The 14,994-nt window shown below is 42.4% G+C and overlaps 1 protein-coding gene across 1 annotated transcript in view; it reads right to left on the bottom strand.

The window, feature by feature from the left end:
• Nucleotides 1-838: 838 nt before the first annotated feature.
• The window catches only part of LOC120020282 (metabotropic glutamate receptor 4-like), a 229,727-nt gene continuing 215,571 nt past the window's right edge, over nucleotides 839-14,994 (bottom strand). The window contains exons 11-12 of the mRNA XM_038963839.1: nucleotides 2,947-3,193; nucleotides 839-888 (exon numbers count right to left, since the gene is read on the bottom strand). Coding sequence (XP_038819767.1) covers nucleotides 839-888; nucleotides 2,947-3,193 — 297 coding nt within the window. The remainder of the gene's footprint in view (nucleotides 889-2,946; nucleotides 3,194-14,994) is intronic.

Below are 14,994 nucleotides of genomic sequence, written 5' to 3'. Positions count from 1 at the left end.
GAACGCATTCCAAATATTTTTTACAACACAACACAGGATGTTCAAACTGGCATGCTCAAAATCAGTAATGACCATAGTCTTTTTTTGTCAACATCATTATAATTTTTTGGGTCAACTCAATGAAGACAGGAAAGGCAAAAACAACAAAAATATGATGGCGTACAATTATCCTGCATTGTTGGAATGGTTTCTTTCATCCAGTCTTTTCTTTTTAAACTGGAATACCTTTAAAAAAACAACAACATAAAAACAATTACATAACTTAAAATCCTCCTTGAAATAAAAGACTGATTACTCTCATCCTGGTGGCTCTGCAACTTCCTGAAGCATTGAGAGCAATGTCCCTTACTGATGAGAATACTGGCAGACTACAACCTTGCATCACACACACCTGAACAGATTCTTTCAATTGGATTGCATGTCAGTCCGGTCGGCTCAAGATAAGATAAGAAAGAAAAAAAAAGAGAGAGAGAGAGAGAGAGAGAATAAAACTGCAATGCAAACAACGAGAAGGGAGGAGAAGCCTCATCCCGCATCATGTCCTCTCCGGTCTCTGCCAGGGGGGAAGTGTTGGCCTTGTCTGTCATGGCCGACAAGATGGAACATCACCATTATACTGTATCTGTTCTGTTGGGCCCTTGAGGGTCCCTCTCTGCATCTCTGTGTGGTCTTCTCTCTTTCCTTTATTATGACTATTTCCTGGGAAATCCTTTAGTGATCCTCACAATATGTCCCATGTCCATTTTCTTCCTCTATTTCCCATTTCATTCCACTGCATAAGAACATTTTCACCCGCCACGAGGTGACCATCCAGAACAACGACGACGGCCTTCCTCTCCTAGATGACATGGTTGCTGTAGCTGATGTATGTCTGCTTTGTGGCGAAAGCTGAAAGAGAAGAAGAAGCGAACAACACAGACAAGGCCAGCGGTACGTCACAGTTACTACAGTACTGTATACACTGGGCAAAATAAGTAGTGTTCACCTCCTATCCCCTGTCTGTCTACTGGGTAATAAGGCTTCAACCATCCAGTTGTCTCCCCAGATCTCCACCTCCTATCCCCTGTCTGTCTACTGGGTAATAAGGCTTCAACCATCCAGTTGTCTCCCTAGACCTCCACCTCCTATCCCCTGTCTGTCTACTGGGTAATAAGGCTTCAACCATCCAGTTGTCTCCCCAGACCTCCACCTCCTATCCCCTGTCTGTCTACTGGGTAATAAGGCTTCAACCATCCAGTTGTCTCCCTAGACCTCCACCTCCTATCCCCTGTCTGTCTACTGGGTAATAAGGCTTCAACCATCCAGTTGTCTCCCCAGACCTCCACCTCCTATCCCCTGTCTGTCTACTGGGTAATAAGGCTTCAACCATCCAGTTGTCTCCCCAGACCTCCACCTCCTATCCCCTGTCTGTCTACTGGGTAATAAGGCTTCGACCATCCAGTTGTTTCCCCAGACCGTGTTGGCTGATCCGCTGACCTGGAACGGATAAATCCTACCGTCCCTGCTACTAATGTCGGCTGGTCAGGGAGACAGGAATTTTTCAATTACATCATGCTATGTGTCCACACTGGCAATGACCCTGACAATGACAAATGGTGCTTATTTAAATACCTGTGCATAGTTTTTTTTTTACCTTTATTTAACTAGGCAAGTCAGTTAATAAAAAAAATCTTATTTACGGCCTACCCCGGCCAAACCCTAACATGGGCGACGATCGGATGCTGGTTATTGAATCTCTGTCTTTACTCTTCTCATTTATTGTGTTACTGTGTGGCTTAATGTAGCTGTTGTTGTTAAACCAAATCAATGTATTTTAGGATATAGGCCTATATGTCGATGTTCTGTAACGCATGTGCAGCATCCTTATAGACTTTTTTTAATCAAATATTTACAATGTTGCATTCTATATAAACACAAGTATATTGTCCACAATGTATTTTTTGTGGGACATCACTGTAGTTTTGATATTGGTGGAAGAAATACAGCAGGGGCTAAATAATCCCCAAAATACTGTAGCTCTCAGGGAACAGTGAATCACATTGATATGCGTGCGTCATTAAGATTTGTCCACAAATAGGTATTCTATCTCTGTTGACAGACCGACTCAGACCTCTCTTTTTTGTCTCTGGGAGGCAAGCCGGTCAGGTGTGTGACTGTTTTGGCCATCACCTGAGTAATTTCTGCTGAATCAATGGTTGAAGTCATTATTTACCACAGATGTATAAAGCCTGAGTCTGTCCCAGAAACCACCTAGCATTTTGATTGCTAATGAAATTAGAGTGAGATGGACTTAGACAGCGAGAATTTCAGCTGGTTCAGAAAGGAAAGTCCTTTGCATCTCAATTAATTACACTTGGCTTTGAACACTTTGAACAGTGCCACAAATCTGAGCCAAACAGTGAAAAAAGGAAACTTAGATTCCGGATCACCATATTGAGCACAAGTGTTTATCTGTGAGAATCAACTCAGTGCATTGAAATGAGAAAATAAAACATGGTTGTTGTAGACGGTGTATAACAAGAATTTAAATGGATCTAATACATTAAATAAAACACAATAGGTCCATTATAATAAGGTAGCTGGTGTAATAGTACTGATGCCCTCCTTTGTGACCTACACACACAGTGGAGAATTTGAGCATATCGGGGAATGTTTTAAGATCTCCCCCAACTCACAAATAGACTTAAAATGAAAAAAATGGCAGCCAATTTCCTAAATCCATCGAAGTGTAAAATAACAACTGCGCGAGGTGGCTTGTAAATAATGAATTGGATACTGTGCTTTCTACCTTCTACCTCTTAGACCAATTTATTTATGTGATTTACAGTGCCTGAAGGACAAAATTAATCTTAGAAACATTAAACACAAACACAAGGATCCACTCAGCTAATTCTAGCATGTACAGTATATAGCATACATACTGCAAGTCTTCACCTTTTAACTCACCTTGTGTTTCCAGGCTCTCAGACAGCTCAGTCTTGGCCTCTCCATTGGGACGTAGGCTGGCTTTGGGGTTGAACTTGTTGGACATGGTGGTGGCAGTGACCATGGCCTTAAGGCTGCGCGTGCGTTTGGGCACGTTCTGCTCCGGGTGCCTGAGGATCACGTAGACCTTGGGCAAGTAGAGCATCCCCAGAGAGACAGAGGCACTCAGACTCACGGAGATGGTCAGCGTGGTGGTCTGGATGTACATCTGTAAAGTAACGTCAAGGAGATTGAGTTAGACATATGGCTCAAAATTATTTTAAGGGTAAGGATGGGGTTAGGGTTAATGTAACCACCATCCGGAATCTGCTGGCTGTATTCCCTGCCCAAAGGCAATTATTACCACATTCCTAGAGGTCTTCACGGATCCACCTGTACCCGAATACCCCAGACCTGATCCGGGACACGGGCGGATCCAGATCCAGAATTCTAAATATTGTCACGGGTCTGGGTCGGATCTGATATTATTGTGACAGGTCTCAGGTCATTTTAACTGACTTGTTCGGAAGGACCCATACAGATCCGAACGCAACTGATGCAGTAGAGAGCGAGAGAAATTGTATAATGTATGCGTCTGCTCTTTGCTATTCGCAAGAGTGGCATTTATCAATTGTTGTTGTTGTTGTTGGCCAATCATAAGTCATCACAGCGGCAATAGGCTACGGTCATAGAGCCTCAGTGTGGGGCAAAAGTTAGGAGATATCTAATCAATGGAAGATGGAATTAAAAGATAAAGGAGAAGGGCAGGCTACAACGACCAAGAGTCAACAAGGTAGGCTGCTACTTAATATTCTGCATGCAGCCTCAATTAGCCTAGCTAGCTAGCTAGCTAGTTAACTAGCTTCTCCTGGTTTGCTGCAGTCAATATAGGAACAATATAAACATATTGGATGTTAGTCTACTACAGCGTGAGTCGGCTTGGTTGGTTGCCGTCTCTCGTCTCTCCCTCACTCCTCCCTGTTCCCCTTGTCACCCCCTCACTTTCCCAGTAGCCTACACACACACACAGCACGACCCCTGCTAGAGCGTCACCTCTCTCTACCTCCTCTTACAGTAGCCTAAACACACAGCACGACCCCTGCTAGAGTGTCACCTCTCTCTACCTCCTCTTACAGTAGCCTAAACACACAGCACGACCCATGCTAGAGCGTCACTTCTCTCTACCTCCTCTTACAGTAGCCTACACACACAGCACAGCCCCTGATTGGGTGTCACCTCTCTCTACCTCCTTTCCCCCACACTTTATCCGGTCCATTTTATAAAGTAGCTTAAAAATGTACTTTTCTGCTGCTTCTCTCACTCGGATCGGATGTGGAGCGGATATGGAATGGGTCTAGTTGTCCTCAGGTTGGTAAAAAAAAAATACAAATATAATAATAACAAATTATGCATATCGGGTCCGTATGGGAAAGTCCCAGGTCCATCTCGGAACGGGTCCAACATTTTGGACTCGTGAAGGCCTCTATTCTACATGTTCATCCCTGGTGGTTTACTATAGATGTTAATGTTCATCCCTGGTGGTTTGCTATAGATGTTAATGTTCATCCCTGGTGGTTTACTGTAGATGTTAATGTTCATCCCTGGTGGTTTACTGTAGATGTTAATGTTCATCCCTGGTGGTTTACTGTAGATGTTAATGTTCATCCCTGATGGTTTACTATAGATGTTAATGTTCATCCCTGGTGGTTTACTGTAGATGTTAATGTTCATCCCTGGTGGTTTACTGTAGATGTTAATGTTCATCCCTGGTGGTTTACTGTAGATGTTAATGTTCGTCCCTGGTGGTTTGCTATAGATGTTAATGTTCATCCCTGGTGGTTTGCTATAGATGTTAATGTTCATCCCTGGTGGTTTACTGTAGATGTTAATGTTCATCCCTGGTGGTTTACTGTAGATGTTAATGTTCATCCCTGGTGGTTTACTGTAGATGTTAATGTTCATCCCTGGTGGTTTACTGTAGATGTTAATGTTAATCCCTGGTGGTTTACTGTAGATGTTAATGTTAATCCAGGGATGGTGGTTTACTGTAGATGTTAATGTTCATCCCTGGTGGTTTACTGTAGATGTTAATGTTAATCCAGGGATGGTGGTTTACTATAGATGTTAATGTTCATCCCTGGTGGTTTACTGTAGATGTTAATGTTCATCCCTGGTGGTTTACTGTAGATGTTAATGTTCATCCCTGGTGGTTTACTGTAGATGTTAATGTTCATCCCTGGTGGTTTACTGTAGATGTTAATGTTAATCCCTGGTGGTTTACTGTAGATGTTAATGTTAATCCAGGGATGGTGGTTTACTGTAGATGTTAATGTTCATCCCTGGTGGTTTACTGTAGATGTTAATGTTAATCCAGGGATGGTGGTTTACTATAGATGTTAATGTTCATCCCTGGTGGTTTACTGTAGATGTTAATGTTCATCCCTGGTGGTTTACTGTAGATGTTAATGTTCATCCCTGGTGGTTTACTGTAGATGTTAATGTTCATCCCTGGTGGTTTACTGTAGATGTTAATGTTCATCCCTGGTGGTTTACTGTAGATGTTAATGTTCACGTCAAGCCTTGTTGACTACTGAGGTTTAAATACTTCTGTCAGTTTGTCCTTGCCGTATGTCATTCATAAAGAGATGGACAAGGTTTGTGAAGGACAAAACTGATATCATTGAATCCATGTCAAAGCCTTGCTCTTCACCAATGTTACTGTGTAAGAACTGACATCATAGAATCCATGTCAAAGCCTTGCTCTTCACCAATGTTACTGTGTAAGAACTGACATCATAGAATCCATGACAAAGCCTTACTCTTCACCAATGTTACTGTGTAAGAAGCACATTTACTAGAGCATATAAACCATGTATGTGGCGTATCACTATGATTAGTTACAATGCACATTAGACAAGTAAATTATTACTTAAGGTAATCTGTTGGTAGGAGGGCAGAGCACAAAGGCTAGTCAATAACACTGTTTATTAAATCAACATCCTTTCTTCATAAGACCCCACCCTACTCCCCACCACCACAGTGCATCAGACCAAGACACTTTTATTGCATTTTTTGCAGTGCTAGTTTTAACATGGACCTCATGGCAATTTCAAAACACCAGTCTATTTTGACTCCATACATGCTGCTCTATACAAAGGAAACAACCTCATGAAATATTTGTCCATGGCTGAACATTGTGAATCACGGGGGAGGGCCTTGCTGATCAGCAGTCTAACTCACTCCACTTGAAGTGTTTGCTAAGCAGAGCTGCGTTAATTAGGCTAGCTTATTGAGAACATTAAAGGGGAAGGACAGGCTTGTAGGAATTGTAATGTCTACATTGTTAGAAATACTGATCACCTGACCTGATCAGGGGAAAGTAGTTAAAGGTTGGGATGATATAAAATGGTTTAGACCAAGGTGAATCCACAGCATGATACTGTATGACCCAACCCAAAACAAACAATAGTGATAGTGATAGTAATCCCAATAGTGTGTTAACCTGTAAATATTGGATTTGACTAAGAGATCACCATTATAATACAAATCTGCTCGGTTTGACCAGACCTTTCTCTCTAGCCAGCTATCTAACCCAGAAAATAAAATCCCTGCTGTTGTTTCATCAACATAGTGTACCTTCCCCAGACGTGACCCGCTGCTAGTGGATCTGTGTTGTTATTGTCTCTCTCTCTCTCTCATAGGGGATGGTGGATGCAGGGTTGAAGGAGCAGAGGCCAGCGGTGGTAGAGTCTCTCACAGACATTGACTAACCCTTTGAGCATGGTGAAGTTATTAATTACACTTTGGATGGTGTTTCAATACACCCAGTCACTACAAAGATACAGGCTTCCTTTCTAACTCAGTTGCCGGAGAGGAAGGAAACCGCTCAGGGATTTCACCATGAGGCGAATGGTGACTTTAAAACAGTTACAGAGTTTAATGACTGTGATAGGAGAAAACTGAGGATGGATCAACAACTTTGTAGTTACTCCACAATACTAAACTAAAGACAGGGTGAAAAGAAGGTTGCCTGAACAGAATAAAAAATATTCCAGAACATGCATCCTGTTTGCAATAAGGCATCAAAACTAACTGTGATTATAGTCTAATTAAGCCAATAACAGTTTATTGCCCTCGGGGACACTAATGTGCTGTTGCTGGAGAACGTGATTTACAAAGAGACTACAATGTTTTGGCCTTCATTAGCTTCTTGTCCAATCCCCTACTCTCCCTCTAGGAATGCACAGGTCAACAACTTCACAAACAAAGGGCTTGCGTCTTGTAGCTGATGAAACCACTGTGAAATCTTAGATCTTGTCCAGGCCTCTGTGCGCTGTCCCATTGATCCTCATTATGTTCTATTGGGCCTCTGGGACAGCTGCTCAATGACTAATGTTGTTGATCTATGAAAAACCAACAACAACCCAAAGCAGAGTGGAGCCATTGCTCTGTCTATCGCTCTCTTTCTGTAGGTGGCGTGGTGAGAACTGTGTCTGACCCTGCATAACAGTATATGGACACATAACATCACAGCATGTTATCTGATTCTGTTGAACTAACCTACTCTCTTAGCAGCCCAGAGACAACAACAAAAAACAATGTCAACAGAATATTGAAAAATACATAACATAAAAGAGATGGACAGAACCACTCACCAGCACCATAATGGCAGGTCTTCCTAAAGTGGCGGATTGTGTTGGAATTGTGTGCATACGTGTATTTATGGGTGCCCAGGGAAGACAGGTATCACAAAAAAATTGACCAATAAAAACATTTAAAAACATATTGTATAGTAATTTATCTTTTGTTTCTCTGTTTCATAATTTCCCTTCACTTCGCAAGAGGCTGAATGTATCTCCTACCGGAGAAAGCATCCTAGCGAGTGAAACAGCACCTCTCTGTCTCCGTACATGTAGCCCATCTATCTGATGCTGTCTGGTCAAAAAGAGTATGATAGTCTTGCCGCCTGTAGCATTGAATGCAAGGGAAGCCAATCAGCATTGAGCTAAACTAAGTGCGGTCAACTATGAATGGTCCTGGCGCACCAAAAACGGAAGCTAGCTTGGATTTGGCTTCACAACAATTACATCACATCAAGCCAAAAATCATTGACAAAAAAAAATATATTATTGTTGCACCTCGTTGTGTTGTTGTCCTCCGGTTACTAGCTAGCCTCTCAAGGCTAGATGGGACGCTATCGTCCAACCTGACCAACATCCAGTGAAAGTGCAGGGCGCCAAATTCAAACTACAGAATTGTAAATATTTAACATTCTTGAAAATACACATGCAATATGTCAAAATAAAGCGTAACTTCTTGTTAATCCAGCCATGGTGTCAGATTTCAAAAAGGCTTCACGGCGAAAGCAAACCATGTGATTATCTGAGGACAGCACCCCATCAAACAAACACAGACAATCATATTTCATCCCACCAGGCGCGACACAAAACTCAGAAATAACGATATAATTTATGCCTTACCTTTGAAGAGCTTCTTCTGTTGACACTCCAATATGTCCAATAAACATCACAAATGGTCCTTTTGTTCGATTAATTCCGTCGTTATATCTCCAAAATGTCAATTTATTTGGCGCGTTTGATCCAGAAAAACACTGGTTCCAACTCGCGCAACATGACTACAAAATATCTAATAAGTTACCTGTAATCTTTGTCCAAACATTTCAAACAACTTTCCTAATACAACTAATATTTTTTAATCGATAAAATTTAAGATGGGATAAACTGCGTTCAATAGCAGATAAAAACAAAGTGGAGCGAGCTTTCAGGTCGCGCGCCCCAACCACAACAGTACACTAGACTCGACCCTCATTCTGAACAGCCCTACTTCTTCATTTCTCAAAGGAAAAACATCAACCAATTTCTAAAGACTGTTGACATCCAGTGGAAGCGATAGGAACTGCAACCAAGTGCCTTAGAAATCTAGATCCACATAGAAACCCCATTGAAAAGAGAGTGACCTCAATTTTTTTTTATCCTGGATGGTTTGTCCTCGGGGTTTCGCCTGCCAAATAAGTTCTGTTATACTCACAGACATCATTCAAACAGTTTTAGAATCTTCAGAGTGTTTTCTATCACAATCTACTAATAATATGCATATCCTAGCTTCTGGGCCTGAGTAGCAGGTAGTTTACTTTGGGTACACTTTTCATCCGGACGTGAAAATACTGCCCCCTAGCCTAGAGAGGCTAGCTAGCTAAAATTGTCCCTTTCCTAAATTAGCATTGGACGGAGATAGGCATTTGGACTTGTGGTTTTACTTAATTCTCCATACTGGCCAATGATTATAATGGTGATTCTGATCCAACCATAAATTCATACATTGTGCCCCTGGCCTAAGAGGATGGAAGTTCAATATGTAGCTAGATGTAGTAGGCTAATGTTAACTAACTGGCTTATCGTTTCCCATGAAAAGAAGTTAGGCTAGCAAGCAAGCATTTTAGCCAGGTAGCACAGGACAACAAAAATTAAAAGTGTGTACTGTATCACAGTGTCATAGACCGTTCCGGCAACATGAAATAGAGGAGGATGGCATTAGTGTTGAGGGTGAGTCAACATGTTTTTTCTAAAAGTAGTCAGAAAATTTCAAAAGCATTAACTTGATTGTCCATGCTGTAGGTCATGTTTGTTACATGCAAAATGCTTTGTGGATTTCACTGGACAGATGTTTCTCTCTAGTTTTGCGATGAAACAAGTGTGTTGTTGAATTTATTCTGCCATTGTGTCTTCATATTGTCTCGGCCTTAGGGCTATATATCACGGTGGCAAGGCATATGAACTAACAGGTTTTAGAGCAAACAACGCAATTATCACAACACATTTTGTATCTCTACTATTTCAATATTCTCACCTCCATTTGATTTGTACACAGCTGCTACTTGCTGTTTATTGTCTATGAATAGTCACTTCACTCCTAGCTACATGTATAAATTGCCTCAACTAACCTGTACCCCCGCACACTGACTCGGTACCGGTACCCCCTGTATATAGCCTTGTTATTGTTAATTTATTATGTTTCTTTTTATGATTTTTTACTTTAGTTTATTTGGTTAATATTTTCTTAACTTTTCTTGAACTGCACTGTTGGTTAAGGGCTTGTAAGTAGGCATTTCACAGTAAGGTCTACACTTGTTGTATTTGGCGCATGTGACAAATAAAGTTTGATTTCATTTGATTTGACTTGGGTTGTAATTGGGGATTTTTTTCCCTGGCTTGGCATCCACAGTGATTTTACCCACACACTGGTACTGCCATTATGAGGAGAGAGACCTTCTCTTTGGACTCCATGGTGGAGCGCCTCTAACACTCCTCCCACTCCCCCTACCTGACAGACAGCCTCTGATTTACAGCACCTCTCCAGGTGTAGCAGTGCCACATCGACATCCATATCCAGCATCATGTTCCGCAAACACACACTATAGATAGGCCAGATGTCCCCATTTGAATGATAGAGTAGGACTCCCATGGCATTTTTAACATTTCTCCTGACACACGATGACAAATGAATGAGTGTGTTTGGAGTGCCAGATGAGGGAGGCTCACTGTAAACTGGTGATGGGCACATATGCGGTCAATCAAGAGCATTTAATTTGCTCTAAAAGACATGTAATCTCCAGCCGCAAGGCTTTGTTGCACCTGTCACTCTTGATGATTATGAGGTTCTTTTGTTTTGACATGTTAATTTCTTCTAAAGGAACATGGTTTACGTAAGAGTGCAGAGAATCTGTCATGGCATTATTGTCATTGATTTGAAAATCAGGCAGTTTGTGTGTGCTGCAGCCCAGTATCATTGATTGTGGATGCCATATCCTGCATATTATAGCACAAAAGATCGTATTTAAGAACTGCTAACTAATAACATAATAATTCAAAACTGAATATTACATCTCCTTGAGATTCTGTGAAGGTGTCTTTCCACTACAGGCAAAGTTTCCTGTGTGAGCACGTGTATAATACATCTAGCTGCAGTAATACAGTTTAAAGGAAAGCAGACAGCAGTATAAGAGAATGACCATGTCTCCGTTCCGTCATGTTTTCTCTTTCACCGAGCAGAGCTTCGGCCTCCTGGCAATGATGTCTCTCCTCCTAATGAATAACAGTTACGCTATCTCTCTCCAAATGCGTCTGCACTTTTTTGAGGGAAATACTAATTAATGAATGTCTAATATAATTGTGATAAGAAAAGCCACCTCCTATCTAAAGCCTCTATAAGATAACTTGTTTCAAGTCTTCAAATTGAATTAGCAGGGCTGGGGATCTGGGGGATTGTGAGGGGGTATAAAATAAAAGCTTTACCGTCACATTTAAGGTATTTTTTCTTCCCCTGTCCTGTTTAGTGATTCAAAGACACACTAGCTAATGGATTACCTCGTTTAGGAAAAAGCTGACATTAAGTATCTCTACTTTTTCACTATTCTCTTTTATCTTTCAAGGCAGAAGACAGCTGGAAGACAGTAGTTATAGATATCCATCGCTGTTTGCTAGTGATTACAAGAGATAAACCGTGTTCAGATCAACATCAGATATTCATATGGATCTTTTGAAGTTGTTGTTAGTTTATCTTGTTCTCATTAAATACATATTTAAAGACTGATCCTTATGCTCAGTATGCGCTAGTATTTTTGCATTGTTCTAAACATAATATGATGGTATCAGACAGGATTTAAGAGAGACTAAGAAAACACTGAATACTCTTCTTGTAATAGTTGTTTTCCCTTTTAAGCCCCGCAGGTGTCCTTCTGATCTTCAAATCAAATCAAATCTTACTTGTCACATGCGCCGAATAAAACAGGTGTAGACCTTACAGTGAAATGCTTACTTATAAGCCCTTAACCAACAATGCAGCTTTAAGAAAAGAAAAATATATAAAAGTAACAAATAATTAAAGAGCAGTAGTAAAATAACATAAGCGAGGCTATATACATGGGGTACCGGTACAGAGTCAATGTGCAGGGGCAACGGTTTTTCGAGGTAATTGACGTAATATATACATATAGGTAGAGCTATTAAAGTGACTTATACAGAGATAACAGAGGGTAGCCTCTGTAGTGTATTGCGGTCGGAGGCCAAGCAGTTGCGATACCAGGCAGTGATGCAACCAGTCAGGATGCTCTCGATGGTGAAACTGTAGAACCTTTTACGGATCTGAGGACCCATGCCAAATATTTTCAGTCTCCTGAGGGGGAATAGGTTTTGTAGTGCCCTCTTCAAGACTGTCTTGATGTGCGTGGACAATGTTAGTTTGTTGGTGAAGTGGACACCAACGAACTTGAAACTCCCAACCTGCTCCACTACAGCCCCGTCGATGAGAAAGGGGGCGTGTTCGGTCCTCCTTTTCCTGTAGTCCACAATCATCTCCTTAGTCTTGATCACGTTGAGGGAGAGGTTGTTGTCCTGGCATCATACAGCCAGGTCTCTGACCTCCTCCGTATATGCTGTCTCATCGTTGTTAGTGATCAGGCCCTACCACTGTTGTGTCATCAGCAAACTTAATGATGGTGTTGGAGTCGTGCCTGGCCATGCAGTCATGAGTGAACAGGGAGTACAGGAGGGGACTGAGCACGCACCCCTGAGGGGCCCCCGTTCTGAGGATCAGTGTGACGGATGTGTTGTTACCTACCCTTACTACCTGGGGGCTAACCGTCAGGAAGTCCAGGATCCAGTTGCAGAAGGAGGTGTTTAGTTCCAGGGTTCTTAGCTTAGTGATGGAAATCCAAGATGGCGTTGCAGTAGTATGTGTGTATCTGTCTTTGTCTTATCCCATGTCTTATCCTGTGTAAATAGCCAGTCTTTTTCGTATATATATGTTAATCTCACTTTCTATCTACGAACTAAATATACTTTCCTGCAACCCACCTCACCCAATGTGGTACGGATCTGCAATTTGTTTTCCTTATAACTGGAACTTCCATCAGGAGCTAGCCAGCTAACTAGCTACTAGTCTTTGTTAGCCACGGCTAGCGGTCTTTGCCTTTTTCCACGTCATCAGCCAGCCTTAGCTCGGACAACACCTGCCAGTCTGCACAGCGCGATATCAACCCAGAGCATATCGGACTGCTTCTCTCTACCATATCACCGGACACCTGACGCTGTGGATCATTACACCGGATCATCGCAGCTACCTTGCTGGCAACTGTTAGCTAATGCCCCTGTCCCAAAGCTAGCACCAGCTAGCCTTGAGCTAGCATCGCGCTAGGCCCATATACGAGCTAATTCTAGGCCTACAATACCTCCTTTGCCAACTGGCCTGGACCCTTTATTGTCGACACGGAGCCCCGCCTATCCATCACGACTGGACTGCTGACATGATCGCCCGATGTGCTCAACAGGCTATTCTGTTACGATGTCGCCGAAGAACCATCTACTAGCCCCGGCCCGCTAGCTTTTCTGAACGCTGTGTCTCCTGCTCGCCTAGCGTAGTAGTGACTACCGAACGGCACCATGACTCACTTATTGCTGCACTTTTGACCCTATGATAACTCAGCTACACAGCGGATGCCCCTGTTTCAATAACACGGTATCTCATGTTGTTTACCTGTCAGACCCAGCCTCGAACTCAGGTCCTGTATGTACCTAACTGACCCGCTCTGCCCATTCATCGCCATTTACCCGTTTTTGTCTTAACTCACCTGATCAACACCTGTGATTGCTTTATGCCTCTCTCTAATGTCAATATGCCTTGTCTACTGCTGTCTTGGCTAGTTCTTACTGTTTTATTTCACTGTAGAGCCCTCAGTCCCACTCAAAATGCCTTAGATAGCTCCTTTGTCCCACCCCACACACATGCGGAGACCTCACCTGGCTTAACTGGTGCCTCTAGAGACGAAACCTCTCTCATCATCACTCAACGCCTAGGTTTACCTCCACTGTACTCACATCCTACCATACCCTTGTCTGTACATTATGCCTTGAGTCAATTCTACCATGCCCAGAAATCTGCTCCTTTTATTCTCTGTCCCCAATGCACTAAACGACCAGTTCTTATAGCCTTTAGACGTACCCTTATCCTACTCCTCCTCTGTTCCTCTAGTGATGTAGAGATTAACCCAGGCCCTGTAGCCCCCAGTTCCACCCCTATTCCCCAGGCGCTATCATTTGTTGACTTATGTAACCATAAAAGCCTGAATTTCATGCATGTTAACATCTGAAGCCTTCTCCCTAAGTTTGTTTTATTCAGTGCTTTAGCACACTCCGCCATCCCTGATGTCCTAGCCGTGTCTGAATCCCGGCTTAGGAACGCTACCAAAAATGATGAAATTTCCATCCCCAACCACAATATTTTCCGCCAAGATAGAACTGCCAAAGGGGGGGAGTTGCAATCTACTGCAGAGATAGCCTGCAGAGTTCTGTCATGCTATCCAGGTCTGTGCCCAAACAGTTTGAGCTTCTACTTTTAAAAATCCATCTTTCCAGAAATATGTCTCTCACTGTTGCCGCTTGTTTTAGACCCCCCTCAGCCCCCAGCTTGCCATGGACATCATATGCAAATTAATTGCCCCACATTTATCTTCAGAGTTTGTACTGTTAGGTGACCTAAACTGGGATATGCTTAACAACACGGCCGTTCTACAATCTAAGCTAGATGCCCTCAATCTCACACAAATTATCATGGAACCTACCAGGTACAACTCTAAATCTGTTAACATGTGCACACTCATAGATATCATCCTGACCAACCTGCCCTCTAAATACACCTCTGCTGTCTTCAACCAGCATCTCAGCGATCACTGCCTCATTGCCTGTGTCCGTAATGGGTCCACGGTCAAACGACCACCCCTCATCACTGTCAAACGCTCCCTAAAACATTTCAGCGAGCAGGCCTTTCTAATCGACCTGGCCCGGGTATCCTGGAAGGATATTGACCTTTTTTTCATCAGAAGTGGATGCCTGATTATTCTTTAAAAGTGCTTTCTCACCATCTTAAATAAGCATGCTCCATTCAAAAAATGTAGATCTAAGTATAGATACAGCCTTTGGTTCACTCCAAACCTGACTGCCCTTTACCAGCACAAAC

This window comes from Salvelinus namaycush, chromosome 2 (assembly GCF_016432855.1).
Source record: "Salvelinus namaycush isolate Seneca chromosome 2, SaNama_1.0, whole genome shotgun sequence".
NCBI lineage: Eukaryota > Metazoa > Chordata > Actinopteri > Salmoniformes > Salmonidae > Salvelinus > Salvelinus namaycush.
This window is presented reverse-complemented; position numbering and strand designations above follow the sequence as displayed.